Raw genomic sequence first — 13918 nt, 5'->3', positions numbered from 1 at the left:
CTAATTTGCTTAGGCAATAAGTTCAAGGGAGGGATTGTTGGAAGTTTTTTGAACTATTCTTTAAAGTTTGTTATTTTAGCTATTTTGAATTAGTCTTGGTTGTTAGCAGAATAAGTGCTTAGTGAGCTGAAATTTTGTTAAATTTGTTACTTGTATGGCTTTATAAAAGCCTATTTTATTCTTCAATAAGATGACTCCAAAATTGTTTTGTGTTATTCTCCGCAGTATTTCTTAACATCTAACATTTTATATGTTACATTGCTGTTTGGGATTTATTGCTATCTTCAATATTTGAATTTACATCTCCCTTTAAAATTACAATATATTTTTCCTATTTTATCCAATAATACCATCTTCAATATTAAAACTATTTTTGGGCACTTTAATTATGCATGACCTCTTTCTTCTTTTCAACTTTAGATTATTTCGAGAGCTCAATTTATTATATCATATTTTGCTTTGAAATTTTACGCCCAATTATTACCTTCGTATTTAGGATACAATCAAAGTCGGCCCACAATTTTATTTTATTTTATTTTTTAATATTTAGTTATTTTTGTAATTTTATCATATCTCAAGTGAAAAAATAAATAAATTAGTTTGGCTTAAAAAAATCTATCAAATTTAGTCTAAATTTTATCAAATGAAACTGAGTGAAGAGAAGATAAAGTCACATAAGTTATTCAAATTAAAATAACTTTACAATACATTATAGGGCAACGTGACTTTAATAGAATAGCGTCGCTTTTTGTTAGTCACTCTAATTTTTTTTGTCAATTTAGTTACTCCAATTAAGATAATTGTTCGAATTAGTCGTTACCATTAAAAATTCTGGTAATCAATCCACTAACGGATTACTAATATGGCGTTTTTTTTTTTGACTAAACCTAGAGACCTCTCTGTAATTAGTCCAAAGCACTTTTTTTTTGTTATTTGCAACATAAGACTAAAGCTTGTAAGTATTCTCGTTTTCCTTATTTTTCTTGTTTGTTTCTCGAGAAAAGTAATGGAGAAAAATGAGAACAGTTTTGACCCTTTTAAAACAATCCAACCTCACTTATGGACAATAGCTAGTAAACGAGGCTATTACTACTAGTATTACAAATGCAGGAAACAAAATTAAATTACTAAAACTTCAAATTTTTCTTTAATTAATATTTTAACAATAAAATGAAGAAAAAATCTCTCGACTTATCTTCAACTTTGTCAATTTTCTTTTAATTTTTAAATTATAAAAAAAAGTTGAGAATGTGGTTGAAAATCATATACAAAATTATCATTTATCAATTGTTACGCACTTATTCAACGACAGCAACGACGTTTTCAATGTCAAAACCTTTGATAATAATGCTATTTTCTCCATTGCCAGTCGATACTTTTTTCTTTTTTTTTTTTTTGACAATTTCATTTTTTTAAAATTATAATAAAATTGTTAATTTTGGTGCAACTTGTTGCTAAGATGAATTTAACTCTGTAAATATTATTGGATTGTTAATGCTTGCTTGATTTCTTGAAAAATTGAATTCGCAATAGAAACTTGATTTTAATTGCTAAGAAGAACTCCATGGCAAACAATAAGCTAGAACCAAGATGAGATAAATAGTGATGAGGATGTCAAGTTGTAAGTGAAATTGGGATTGGGTTGTTTTAAGAGTCGAAACTATAATAATTTTCCTCTGTTATTTTTTCTAGAAAACAAACAAGAAAAAAGAAAAATGGAAAACTTACCAACTTTAATCTTACATCACAAATAAACCAAACAAATATTTTGGATTAATTATTAAAAAAACCCTAACTTTAGTAAAAAAAAAAAGTCAAGTCAGCAATTCTTTAATGAATTAAAGAAATTTTTAATGACAATAATAATTCGAACAATTATCTTAATTAAAGTAACTAAATTGACAAAAATAAAATAAAATGACCAAAATAGAAACGAACTATCTTAAATTATATTGAGGAATGATAAAAAAAAAATCTTTTGCCCACGTAATAATGACAAAAATCAATAACATAAGACAAATAAAAATATTAAAAAAAAGGTTAAAACCACAAAATCTATAATACACTCAAAAGCTTCAAAAACAAACTGGTAAACAAGTGATCCCAAAAGGAAAGAGATAAAGTTGGAAAATTCACTTCTATTCCGGCTACACATACAGAAAGCAATAATGCCTTAATGATTCATCAACTTCAAAACCGGTATCTATGAGTTCTCTAGTCATTATATAAAAACTCAATAAATATTTCAAATTGTACCAATGTTGAATTTTCTAGTACAATTCACACATGATAAAACATAAAAATAGTAGTTTAATTATATTAATATTTTAGTGGTAAATAATTCTATTTTTATGTATTTAAACTATATATTAATGATAATGTCACATGATCATATATATAAAAAAATTCAAAATAACCAAACAATAAAAATCAATCTTACCATCCAAACATCATATATTTCGAAAAACATTTTCTTCAAAAGAAAATTATGTGAAGCATTTCATGAAATAAATGTAATACAAACGATCTAGTCAGTATCTCTTACGTCATATTTCTTATCTTCACTATTCTTTTATTATATTTTATCTGTCTTTATCTTCTATCAATTTCATTCATGATATGTAATCCAAATATTAAAATCAACAGGATAAATAAGAAAACTGTAGAAAATTCAATAAAGTTTAAATAAATTCTTTTAAGATGAAAACAAAGATCAGTTAAACCAATATAATTACCCCATCAAATATATCCGAACTTGGGTGATAAATTCAAGTCCCAAGTTCAAAATATCGAATCCTCCTAATGCTTTCATAGTAGGCATACCAAGCAAAAAGATAATCGCAATAGCTCGAAGCATATTTATGTATATATAAATAGCCAATCATGTATCTATACTTGGTCAAACTACAAGTTGAGAGCATCTTAAGATTCAAAGCTGTTGACTTATTAAGGTCGCATCAGATCTCATTTTGCAGTAGGATGCAACAGTTCAAATTCTCAAATATAGCAGAAAAAATATGTATTGTCTTCCAACTCTTATCACATCAGCAATCAAACAGGGAAATGACAACAAACTTATTTCATTACCTGATGTACGGTTATGGATAGCAAGATTTTGGATTCTAAACACTCTTACAATAAAAACAAGAATAACAGCCATTTCATTGAACAGTTACTCAGATCCCTCACGTCTGCAGGCCAAACTCAGTCCCTGCAACAATGAAACATTATATTAATTCTGTTCTTGCAAGTTCTTCAAGTTAACACAAAAGGGAAATTTTACTCCTTGTACCATTAAGGAGTCATATTGACATGTATGGAGATTGGTTTGAATCATTGTGATCACAAATACACAATTCAGTAATCATACCACATAAAATTAATGGAGACTGAACCGACCATTTGACATATTCAGAAAAGACAGAAAGGAGTTCCAACTGTGTATTATCAACGATTCCAAGGGGCACAATGAATAAGAGTGTGGTCTATTTGCCACATTACTTGCGCAACTTAATTTCTTTTGCACCAAAAGTATCTACTTATCTTTCGAAGCATATCTTTAAGGATATATTTAAAGAAATATTTAAATGAAACCGGAATGATATAAGAACATAACCAGATATTTCTCCTAAAAGAATAGTCTTTATATAATAAACCACCCAGGATGTCAGCGCTAATCATCAAGCTTCTATCAACTAGGAAGAGAACACAGGCATCAAGTAACAGCAGATAAACTGAATTTGAAAATGTCAAAAGGAGACCAAACAGTACATTCAGCAACATAAAAGAAAGTTGTTTTATGAATTGACTTGTTCCATAAAAAATGGCTTTCAAATTTGAAAAAAATATATATATATTTTCCGGAGGAGGAGGAGGAGGAGAAGAAGAAGAGAAAAGCGAAGGAGAGTGTTTTAGAGAAGAAAATAAGAGAACGAGAGAGAATACCTTCTTCATTTCATTTCTCATACCATAAGATAGTGCATCTACAATTATATAATAAACTTTGGACTACTAATTACCAAACTACCACTAAAGTCAACTACCTATTTTGACCCATAACAATACCCCACTCTTCAAAACATCCTTGTCCTCAAGGATGACATTCTAGCATGGTAGAAACATCGTAGTGGAAACCGTTTTAGAGTAGGTAAACGAGACTTTGTTGTATTGGCATAGAAGAATGCAGCAAGCTCTAGACTTTGTTGATTCCAAGGAGCCTTCCAAGTAGTTATCTCAATTACAATACAACTTGCACTCCATGTATCAACAAGAGAATTATGCCCCAGCTTGAAGGCATTACTTTCAGCATAAGCCACTAAGACAATTCCGATATCTTTAATTTTGTGGAAATACTGAAGAGGAAGGCAAGGTGTCTTCTCATAGGACATCTTATGCTCGTGGTAGTGGTTCGTCTGCCTTTGAAAATACCATTTTTAAAACTCCTAGTGACGGCTCTAATACCAATTGATACAGACCGTTAGAGAGCCACACCCCAAAAACTAGCTATAGAGATTGGAGAGCCTAGGTCCATATAAACCCCACTAGGAAATGCCATAACCTTGTGGGATCCAAGTCCCACAACTTGCAATTGAACAATCCACTACACTTTACAGTCCCAGCACCCACACTAGTTGGCTTTGAGCTAGCTTAATCGCCCCAGGCTCACATTGCAATAACATCACTGCCCACACCACATGATTGCAACTGGGAGACATGATGATTAGCTTGGATACCAACAATGCAAGCCTAAAACTTACAATGAAGAATTACACAAGAAAGAGAAGGGAGGAAGGAGAAAAGAAAAGAGAAGGGAGAGCGTTTTAGAGAAGAAAATAAGATTACGTGAAAAAGAATACTTTCTTCATTTCATTTCTCATACCATAAGGTAGTGCATCTACAATTAGATAACAAACTTTGGAGTACTAATTACCAAACTGCCACTTGCCACTAAGGTCAACTACCTATTTTGACCCATAACAATACTTTTTGTTGTTTGTTTAGATGATCTTGAAACTAATTTCTGGAAGATGGGTTGGCATTCAGGTGCCTTATGGATGGCATTTGAATGCTCTTGCTGAATAAAATGGCAGTCGCATCTTGCTTCTGAAATAGAATGCCCAACTTGATGCTCAACTTCTAAATATGGTCAGTGTGAACTTTTTGATACTTACCCAAGGACAAATGATTATTTGAATGGCAGCCTATTTTTCCATGTTTGTAATTTTTATCTGTAAAGGTCTTGGTGCATATGCTGGTGAAATTTCAGATAAGCTTCAGAAGTTTCCTAAGGCTAAACAGATGTTCTTGAAGACTTGTTCGTTGTTAAAAAAACTAAAATTAAGTAATCAGTATAGGAGATTTTAGGTGAAAGGGCTGGGTAAACTTGTTAGCATGAAGCACTTGGATAGTTGAAGAAGAGCTCAAGAGAGATTATCCAGAAATTTATGAAGTGGTGAAAGTTTTCTATCAGGGTCGAGCTATGTTAACTGGACATGCGACACGGGTATGAATCCAAGTGGCGAACATGGTAATTCTTGAAATTTCGAACACAGAGACACTGTCCGAATTTTAGACACAGATACTTGGACACTTACCAAAAGTTGGACACGGTAATAGGACACATCTAACATTTAAAAAAATATAATTTAATAACATTTAAATTAAACATTTTAATATAATCAAAGTTTGAAATACCAAAACCCAAAAGATTTAACGTATCATAATAACATAACACATTCGGTAAAAGTAAAAAAAATATAATAAACTAAAATTTTAAGCTAATAAAAATATATAAGTCTTCAAAATTATTCAACTCGCTTGCCACAATCATCGTCGTTTCTTTCTTCCCCTACTAAGTTGAAAGCTACAATTTCTATTTTAGGATCATTCAATGAAAGATCTACAACTTCGAGCAAGTTCTCTTCATATTATCTCCACCTATTAATTTTTTATTGAAAAAATTAAAGTAAAAATAGTTTAATAATTTGCTTAAATATAATTAATTATAAAAATGATTTGCATACCTATATCCCAAAATGAAGTTGGACCTATTTTGTACTAACAGAAAATGAAGATTTGAATGTACAAAAACCAAAACTTCAAGGGTAGATGATAACAATTTGTTCCTCTTGATGGTTTGTATCAAGGAATAAGTACTCCAATTTCTTTCACAATAAGAAGAAAATGCAGGTTGAGAAAGAAGCCTAAAAGCAAGGGTGTGGTTGCACCGTAGTTAGCCCACCAAGACAAAAGGTCTCCATACCCTCTTGTTGGAATGACATGAGGTTAACTCAAGTAACCCAACCCACAAGAAAGGGCACCATATTCAGAGCACACCTTTTGAATATCATCTTCATCGGTGAAGAACTCTCAAAAACATTTATCTCTAAGCAATGTGACTTCTTCGTCTTCATTTGGAGCTTTTCTTGGGAAGCCACTACTTCCGCCTTGAAGCCATTTTGTAGTATAATTTTAGGAACTAGCGAGTGAGTCATGTAGTGAATAGGTGTTTTACTTCTAATAACCTCTTCTCAAGAAATTTTTGGATTGCATCAAAAATCTTTGAATGCCCAATTATCAAGTCTTGGACCTCACGATAAAAAATTATTTCCTTAGTTTTTTCTATCATTGAGCCCCACTTGTCATAGATTAGATGCAATATAGCTCTATCTTTATCAGCTTCCCTCAAAAATTCAATCATAGGCTATGTGAACTTTAACAGAAAATCAATTTTGTCCCACCATGTTTCACTAAGTAATAAATCTCTAATCTTCATTACATTCAGCTCAACAGGGTTTTTTCCATTAACCTTAAACCCTTTCCAATCTAGGTCCATCATCGTTTTTTCCAAAGCTTCTTTCACTTTCATCAAATACTCAACCACGATAACGTTAGAAGCAAACCTAGTCTCGACGACCTTCAATAATTTCACATTTGAATATCTATTGAAAATAGATCGTGACAAGTTATGATTTAGGATAAAGCAGTTCACTTTATGCACCTCATCCAACAAATCTTTCACCCATTTACATTCCAAATAATGAGATGATTTATCAAAAGGCTCACAAATAGCTTTTAATGCCATGTTCAAGCAATGAACAACACGAGCCCAAAAAATATGAGAAATCTTTGATTCAATCAACGCACCTGCACATTGAAATTGGATGCATTATAGAGTTGCACGATATTTTCTACTCCGATCTTTTCGATGCCCTCAATGAACAAGCTTGCTATATATTCAGCATCTTTAGTTTTGTCACTTGAATCAACAACCATGATAAACACTGAACCACTCAAAGAAGCTGGCATTATGTTAATTAGAGGCCTTTGTTGAAGATCAGACCACCCATCTAAACATATAGAAGTTCCCCTCTTTCTCCATGTGTCTCGTATAAGTAAAAGAAGCCTATCAACATGTGTCCTTTCTTGAGTTACTAATGTCATCTGAAGTCGATCAAATGTAGGAGGTACATAATCAGCTAAATTTGAAGTTGCTAACTTTAGAACTCAACTTCAAAGCCAAGGATTTCTTACGAAATTAAAAGGTATGGCACTGGTGTAAAATGCTCGGGCACACTCCTTATCTACTGCATCTTTGTCTGTTGCGCTGAAAGACAACTCCAAAGCTCCTTTTTTTTAGGCTGAACTAGATCAGACCCTGGGGAAGTGACATGTAATCTGTTTTCTGTTTTGATTGTATAGCCATGTTTGCTTTCTTCCGTTCAACAGCTTCATGTTCTCTTCTATGCTCTTGAAGTATTTCATCAATAACAAATTTACACTATTCAATGCCTTGATTAGCAATCTTCAATAAGTGAGCTTTCACTTTTGTGTATGATCCTGTTTTCACAGCACCGCAGTACCGGCAACAAAACTTTTTATTACCACCAAATTTGGCTTCTTCTATCAACTCCACATGCTTCCACAGCGGTGTTAGTTCGTTGGTTGATAACATCTTTATATATTTTTTATCAATGATTTCACTTGGTTTTTTTTCTATGTTATGAATCATAAGGTAAAAAGACAAATGAATAATAAATTTGACAAAAATAATACAATCATATTCACTTCAATAAATTTGGAAAGTTTATATTGTAAAATTTATTACTCTCTCTAATTTTATGTAAAGTATATTAATATTTTAAATTCTTTTTTTCTTTGACGACAAGCATCCATTTATATTTTATAACCTAATTGTCATTATGCGTACAGTAATATTTTTAAATTCTTTTTTTTATGACAAGTGTTAACTTTATGGCTGATTTATGTGAATATGCTGAAAAGAAATTAATTGAAAAACCATACTGATTTTTTGAAAATTTACCAATTTATGCTTTTTTTGGAGAGAGAAAGAAAAACACATCCGACAAGACGTGTTTTCACTAATGTGTTAGTGAAAATGTGCCCTAAAGGACGCATTTTCACTTTGGCAAAAATTGTTTTTTTCTTTTTTCTTTCTTGCGGTTGGAAATTAAAAGTTTGTAGATTTATTTTTGTCCGTGTTTTAGATAGACATGGTTATAGTTTTAAAGAATGTATGAATTTATGGTGGTGTCGTGGAGCTAGGTAACTTACAAATTTCATCTGTCATGTGAGTATGGAACCATCACCCCGGAAGCCGAATCGAGTTGCAACTCAAGGTCCCTGTTGACGGTAATTATACAGTTTGGGGTTGAAGTGTAACTAAAGGCTTGAAATTTACAAATGTTAAACTGTTAAGGGATGGAACATAAATGGGGCTATAGTTGACAGTGGTTATGTGGGCACGACAATGAGTTTTTTTTATCAAAAATAGATACTTTATAAAACTCAAACCATAAATATGAGGAAGAAAAACACAGTGACATTTCAGTACAATCAAGTAATGCGTCTTATCCACCACCACCGAAGGCGATGACCCCGCTATTATAACTTGTGACAGCATTCGGGTGTAACAAGTTAAACTAACAAGATCACCACCTTCGGTGGACATGGACAACACAACTTGATTAGAAGACCCCTTCCGTTTTCCTTCCTCGCACCAATGTTTTGAGTTTTATGAAACATGTTCTTCTGATTAGAAGACTCGTTGTCATGTCTGCCTTAGCACCGTCAAATATATCTATAACATATATAAAAAACGAATAACTTGATTTACAGTGGTGCCGTGGAGCTGGGTAACCTACTAGCCGTTGGAAAAGTTACCATTGGAATAGTACCATTGAAAGGAAAGTGCATCCTATAAAACGCGCTTTCACTGATGTGGCAATGAAAACGCGCCCTATAGGACGTGCTTTTGTTCTCTCTTGAAAACACGTCTTATGTGGCACGTTTTCCTTTCTCTCTCAAAAAAATAACGTACATCGATAAATTTTAAGAAATTCAGACTAGTTTTTAAAATAATATTTTCAGCATATTTATATAAATTAACCTCAACTTTATATTAATATTTTATAACCTAATATGCAATAACCAATTTATAATAATATTTAAAATTTTTTAAGGCTTCACCTATACATTATTTTGGCCTATTAATAACTTTTGGCCCAACCAACTTAAAAAAAAATTAAAAAAAGCCTTGTAAAGAAAAACCCTAACAACTAAACACATTCTCTTTTTCCCTGTTACTGTTGAGTGTTGGCCATCGTTAGGCTTTCTCCCCTATCACTTTCTCCCCCATCAATTTTTTTTCTTTTCCTCTACCAACACCTCCCTGATCAAAACGTGCCAACGATCATCTCTGTCGCTGCCGTGTATCCTCCTCCTTTTGTTTCCTTTTCCTCCTAGTTTTTCTTCTTAGTTTGCCTGCTACCACGTCCGTCGATTTTCGTCGGATCTGATTCGTATTCGATGTCAGAATCCATGTCAAATCGTGTCAACATTGGTATAAACCCCCAACTATTGAGTCTGGCTAACGGAGGGGTCGAGTCTTCCAAGCCGGGAAGAATGGTGCAAGCACTAAAATTATATTGTTTTCTTGATGATACTAAAAATACTAAAACTAATTTCTTATGGATGGAATTTGAATGCCCTGGTTGAAATAGTTGAAGAAGAGCTCAAGAGAGATTATCTAGAAACTTATGTTGGAAGTTGTAAAAGTTTTCTTGCTAGGGTAGACTTCCAAACCGGGGAGAATGGTGCAGGAGTACTAAAACTATATTGTTTTCTTGATGATCCTAAAATTAGTCTTCCAAGATTATGAAAACTTACTTTCTATTTTCTTGATGATCTTTAAAATAATTTCTAGAAAATGGGTTGGCATTCAAATGCCTTATGGATGGAATTTGAATGCGCTTGCTGAAATAGAATGGAAATCACATCTCACTTCTAGCCGATGTCTTATGCTTTTCAAAAGCATTGACAATTTCTGAAGAAGGTCATTTTTCATTGACACGAAATTCGTTTTTTTCTCGACCCTTCCTCAAAAGAAACACCAAAAACTGCATAAATGATCTTATGAAAACTATTTCCCGCAAAACAAACTTGTCCTAAGAGCAACGTTATGCAAAGTTTAGGCACATATACAACCAAATTATGAACACAAAATATGGTGTTTCAATGCAGCCACCTATATATTTTGTGTGCTATCCTAAGTCTCTAATTATGTGATCCATATAAAAGACCATGCATGCACCAAGTATCAAATTACATTCTCAATTGCTGTAGTTCAATTTATCCAAACTACTCCATTACATGAATTACATCCTCTAAAGTCTGTCCATGAAGATAACTCTCAAATTTATGAATCTCTTTTCCATCAATTTGCACTCTGCATTTCCGTTCTCAAAGCTTATAGCAACCAATGTCCTAGTAATCAAATTCAATCCTCATTGAAAAAAAAACCACATTGAACAGTATAGCAGCTTGAACTTTCTTGAAAATGATTCCTGAGTAATTTGCTCAAACCTGCTAGATGTATTTACTGCACTTAGTGCACACATCACGTATATTGAAGCCATTCCAATTGCATGCACAGTTATCACACCCATGTGATGTTCCCCCAAAGATTACATTAAACATTTGGAGCTCACTAACCTTGAAAAGTAATAAGAAGAGACTTCAGGTTTCTGACTTATGAGCTTATCTGGTTCAATGGCCTAATACTTAATAATGCATTGGTCCTACTACCAGATGATAAAAGATTCTTACAGTTTGCACCTAACTGATTACATAAGCTCATTGCAGGAGTCCTTAAACCCCCATCCCACCAAATGCAAAATAAATTATTAAATAAAACTAAGATATCATGTTTAAGTAAATGAACATCTCTGTAGTTGTAGTAGCCTCACACTGAATAGCCCCTTAATAGTCAATATTACAAGAGTCTCAATAAGCCAGTTTGCAGTTCTCTTTTTCTCAAAGTAGATCCGAATTCAGAACACAGTCATCGCTCACAAAGATGATTAAGAAACAAGAAAACATCTAAATTTGGCTATTTCCTAAGGGCTTTTGCCACCACATAAATCATTCCTTTTCCCACCTATTTCTGCTTTAGAATGCATGATTGTCGCACGATTCAGCTAAATAGTTTTAGGCTTTTTCTTTACACAAATCCCATAATTCAGCCAAACAGTTCCACAAACAACAATATAGCAAGAAATAATTTGATCAAGACAATGGTAAAAAGAAGGTTCAATAGATAATAAAAAAGAATGAATTAGGGCCTCAGATTACCTTCCTTAGCTGAAAGCAGCCACTCATTCTGACTCAACCTCCTCAACCTTCGGACCTATATCCGAAATCATTAAACACAATGATTAATACAGTTCAGACACTCCCTCCCCAAAACAACAATGTTGACTCATTCCAAAACAAATAAAATAATGGTTTAACATTCAATCGTTTCGTTACTTTTACCCCTAGCGTTGCATTTCACTTCCTCAAACGTTGTTAAAAATAAAAGGAAGTAGTAAACGAAAAAAAAATCAATTGAAAACGATCTAAATAGGCGAAAATTATTCATCTTTTTTTTTCAAATTTATTCAGGAAGTAAAAGAGAAAGTAATACAATTAAAAATCAATCGAGCTTAAATGAAATAAAGAAAATAAAAGTAGCATATATTTAAAATAAAAAAGATTAGGACCGTGGAGGGACGGGTGGCGGCCATCCTTGCCCCAACCAATGCCGCGGGTGGCGTCAAGGTACAGGCGAACGAGGTGGCGGCACTTCTGGAGATGGTTGACTCCTTCGATGCGGTAACACCACCTGACTTTGTCTCGTAGGATCTTCGCCTTCTCTATGTCGATCCATTTCTCTCGAACTATATGCTCCCTCATTTCCAGCATGGCAACCGGGTCTTTGTAGGGATTGGCCGGGTCGAAGTCATCTGGCCCGGTTTCTTCGAACTCTGGCACTCCCTTCTTCCTCCCCATCTCTCTCTATGCTCTTGCTTTGCGCTGTGCTTCCTCCAGATTTGCGGGGGATTTTAAGTTTCGTATTTGGGGTTTGAGATTTTCTTGTTGGGCTTAAACATAACTATATTTTGTGGACTTGCTTTTTTTTTGTTGTTGGGCTTAAACATGATAAGTTCTTCCACCCAAGTCGACTGTTAAGAAGATTTCTAACTTCCATAGTTTATGACGTGGATGAATGAAAATATTTTATATTATTTATAAAAATAGTCTATGTATTTAATATCTATAATATATATAAAGTAATATTTAAATAATTAAGGTAAATTTTAGTTTTAAATTGATTCTTTTCGTAATACTATTAGGTTGACTTTAATAATGATGTGAGTCACATTTATTGTATTTAAGTTTTGTTTAAAATTAATTTTGTTAAAAATAATATAATTAAAATTTTAATATTAGATTTCATAAACAATAAAAATTAATATATAATAATTTGTTGATTGAGTTTTAACTCAATTAGCATATAAGTTAAATTTTTAATATTATATATATATTTAATTCTTAATTAGTTTTTAATTTTTATTGTTTTAATTTACATAAGTAATATACTAAAACACTAGTGTGCCTTTTCATGGGATGCACAGGTAAGTTGTAGTACATATTAAAGTAGTGATTGTACGTTATGGTATACTATATTTAAGTTAGTTTAGCGAATAAAGGTTTAGTTTTTATAATATTGAAAAGCATATTGCCTGATGAAATTTATTTTAAATAGAAAAAATAACATCCTACTAAGAGTAGGAGAGGGGTGAATAACTCACCCTTATATTTCTAATAGGGTTGTTGCCCCTTTCATGTTAAATGAGGGGTTTTGGACCCATCTCACATCGGGTTCAATTACAAGTACTTCTTGAGCCTTTTTGAACCAGTACTCTGTAATGTGATCCAACCCAATTCAGTTATTCTATTTCATAAAATAAACTTTAATATTTACATATTAAATAATTTTCTCATCCCAATTTTACTCCAGTAAAATTTTAACAATTTTACCCTCGGTAAAATTTTGAGAAAATTCGTCCAATATGTTACAACTCAACATATTCATTATGACCGAATGGTTTATTTTCATTTTTAGGCTTCAAAACAGTCCAAAAACATAAACTTATTCTTCTATTTTTTAAGTAATCTTATATAAGATTGCAAATTTCTATTTTCATTTCCATTTCCATTTTTGGAAACCTACATTCATTTCTAAATGATTCTATTTCTCCATTTTTGAGAAAACCATAATCATTCCTAAATTGTTCTCATTTCTCTTTTTCTATTCATTCCGTTTATTTTTATTCAAATACACAATTCATTTATGGTTTCAACGAGCTAGCAGAAGGATCAATTGGACATATGAAGTTGAGGCTCAAATGATTTATAAATAGGTTTCAACTTTTCGCCTATTAATTATAAACTCATTTAGGGTCTGTTTGATTGGCAGTAAAATATTTTTCGTAAAATAATTTCTGGAAAATGTTTTACTTTTCTGTAAAATGATTTACTGGAAAATATTTTCTGGTGTTTGATTGAATCTGTG

The 13918-nt window shown here is 32.3% G+C and overlaps 1 protein-coding gene across 2 annotated transcripts; it reads right to left on the bottom strand.

Annotated features, from left to right (window-relative positions):
• Positions 1 to 2835: 2835 nt before the first annotated feature.
• Positions 2836 to 12424, bottom strand: LOC107890599 (NADH dehydrogenase [ubiquinone] 1 beta subcomplex subunit 10-B). Of its 2 annotated transcripts, none has more exons than XM_016815110.2 (3): positions 12063 to 12424; positions 11653 to 11707; positions 2836 to 3211 (listed from the first exon to the last, which is right to left on the bottom strand). In XM_016815110.2, the coding sequence occupies exons 1-2, from the start codon at positions 12349 to 12351 to the stop codon at positions 11676 to 11678; spliced, it is 321 nt and encodes a 106-aa protein (XP_016670599.2). In that variant the 5' UTR covers positions 12352 to 12424; the 3' UTR covers positions 2836 to 3211; positions 11653 to 11675. The 2 variants fall into 2 exon arrangements, with proteins under 2 accessions (XP_016670599.2, XP_040955028.1); XM_041099094.1 differs by lacking the exon at positions 2836 to 3211 and adding an exon at positions 8580 to 8643.
• Between the last annotated feature and the right edge of the window lie 1494 nt (positions 12425 to 13918).

Source organism: Gossypium hirsutum, chromosome D08 (assembly GCF_007990345.1).
Source record: "Gossypium hirsutum isolate 1008001.06 chromosome D08, Gossypium_hirsutum_v2.1, whole genome shotgun sequence".
Taxonomy (NCBI): domain Eukaryota; kingdom Viridiplantae; phylum Streptophyta; class Magnoliopsida; order Malvales; family Malvaceae; genus Gossypium; species Gossypium hirsutum.
This window is presented reverse-complemented; position numbering and strand designations above follow the sequence as displayed.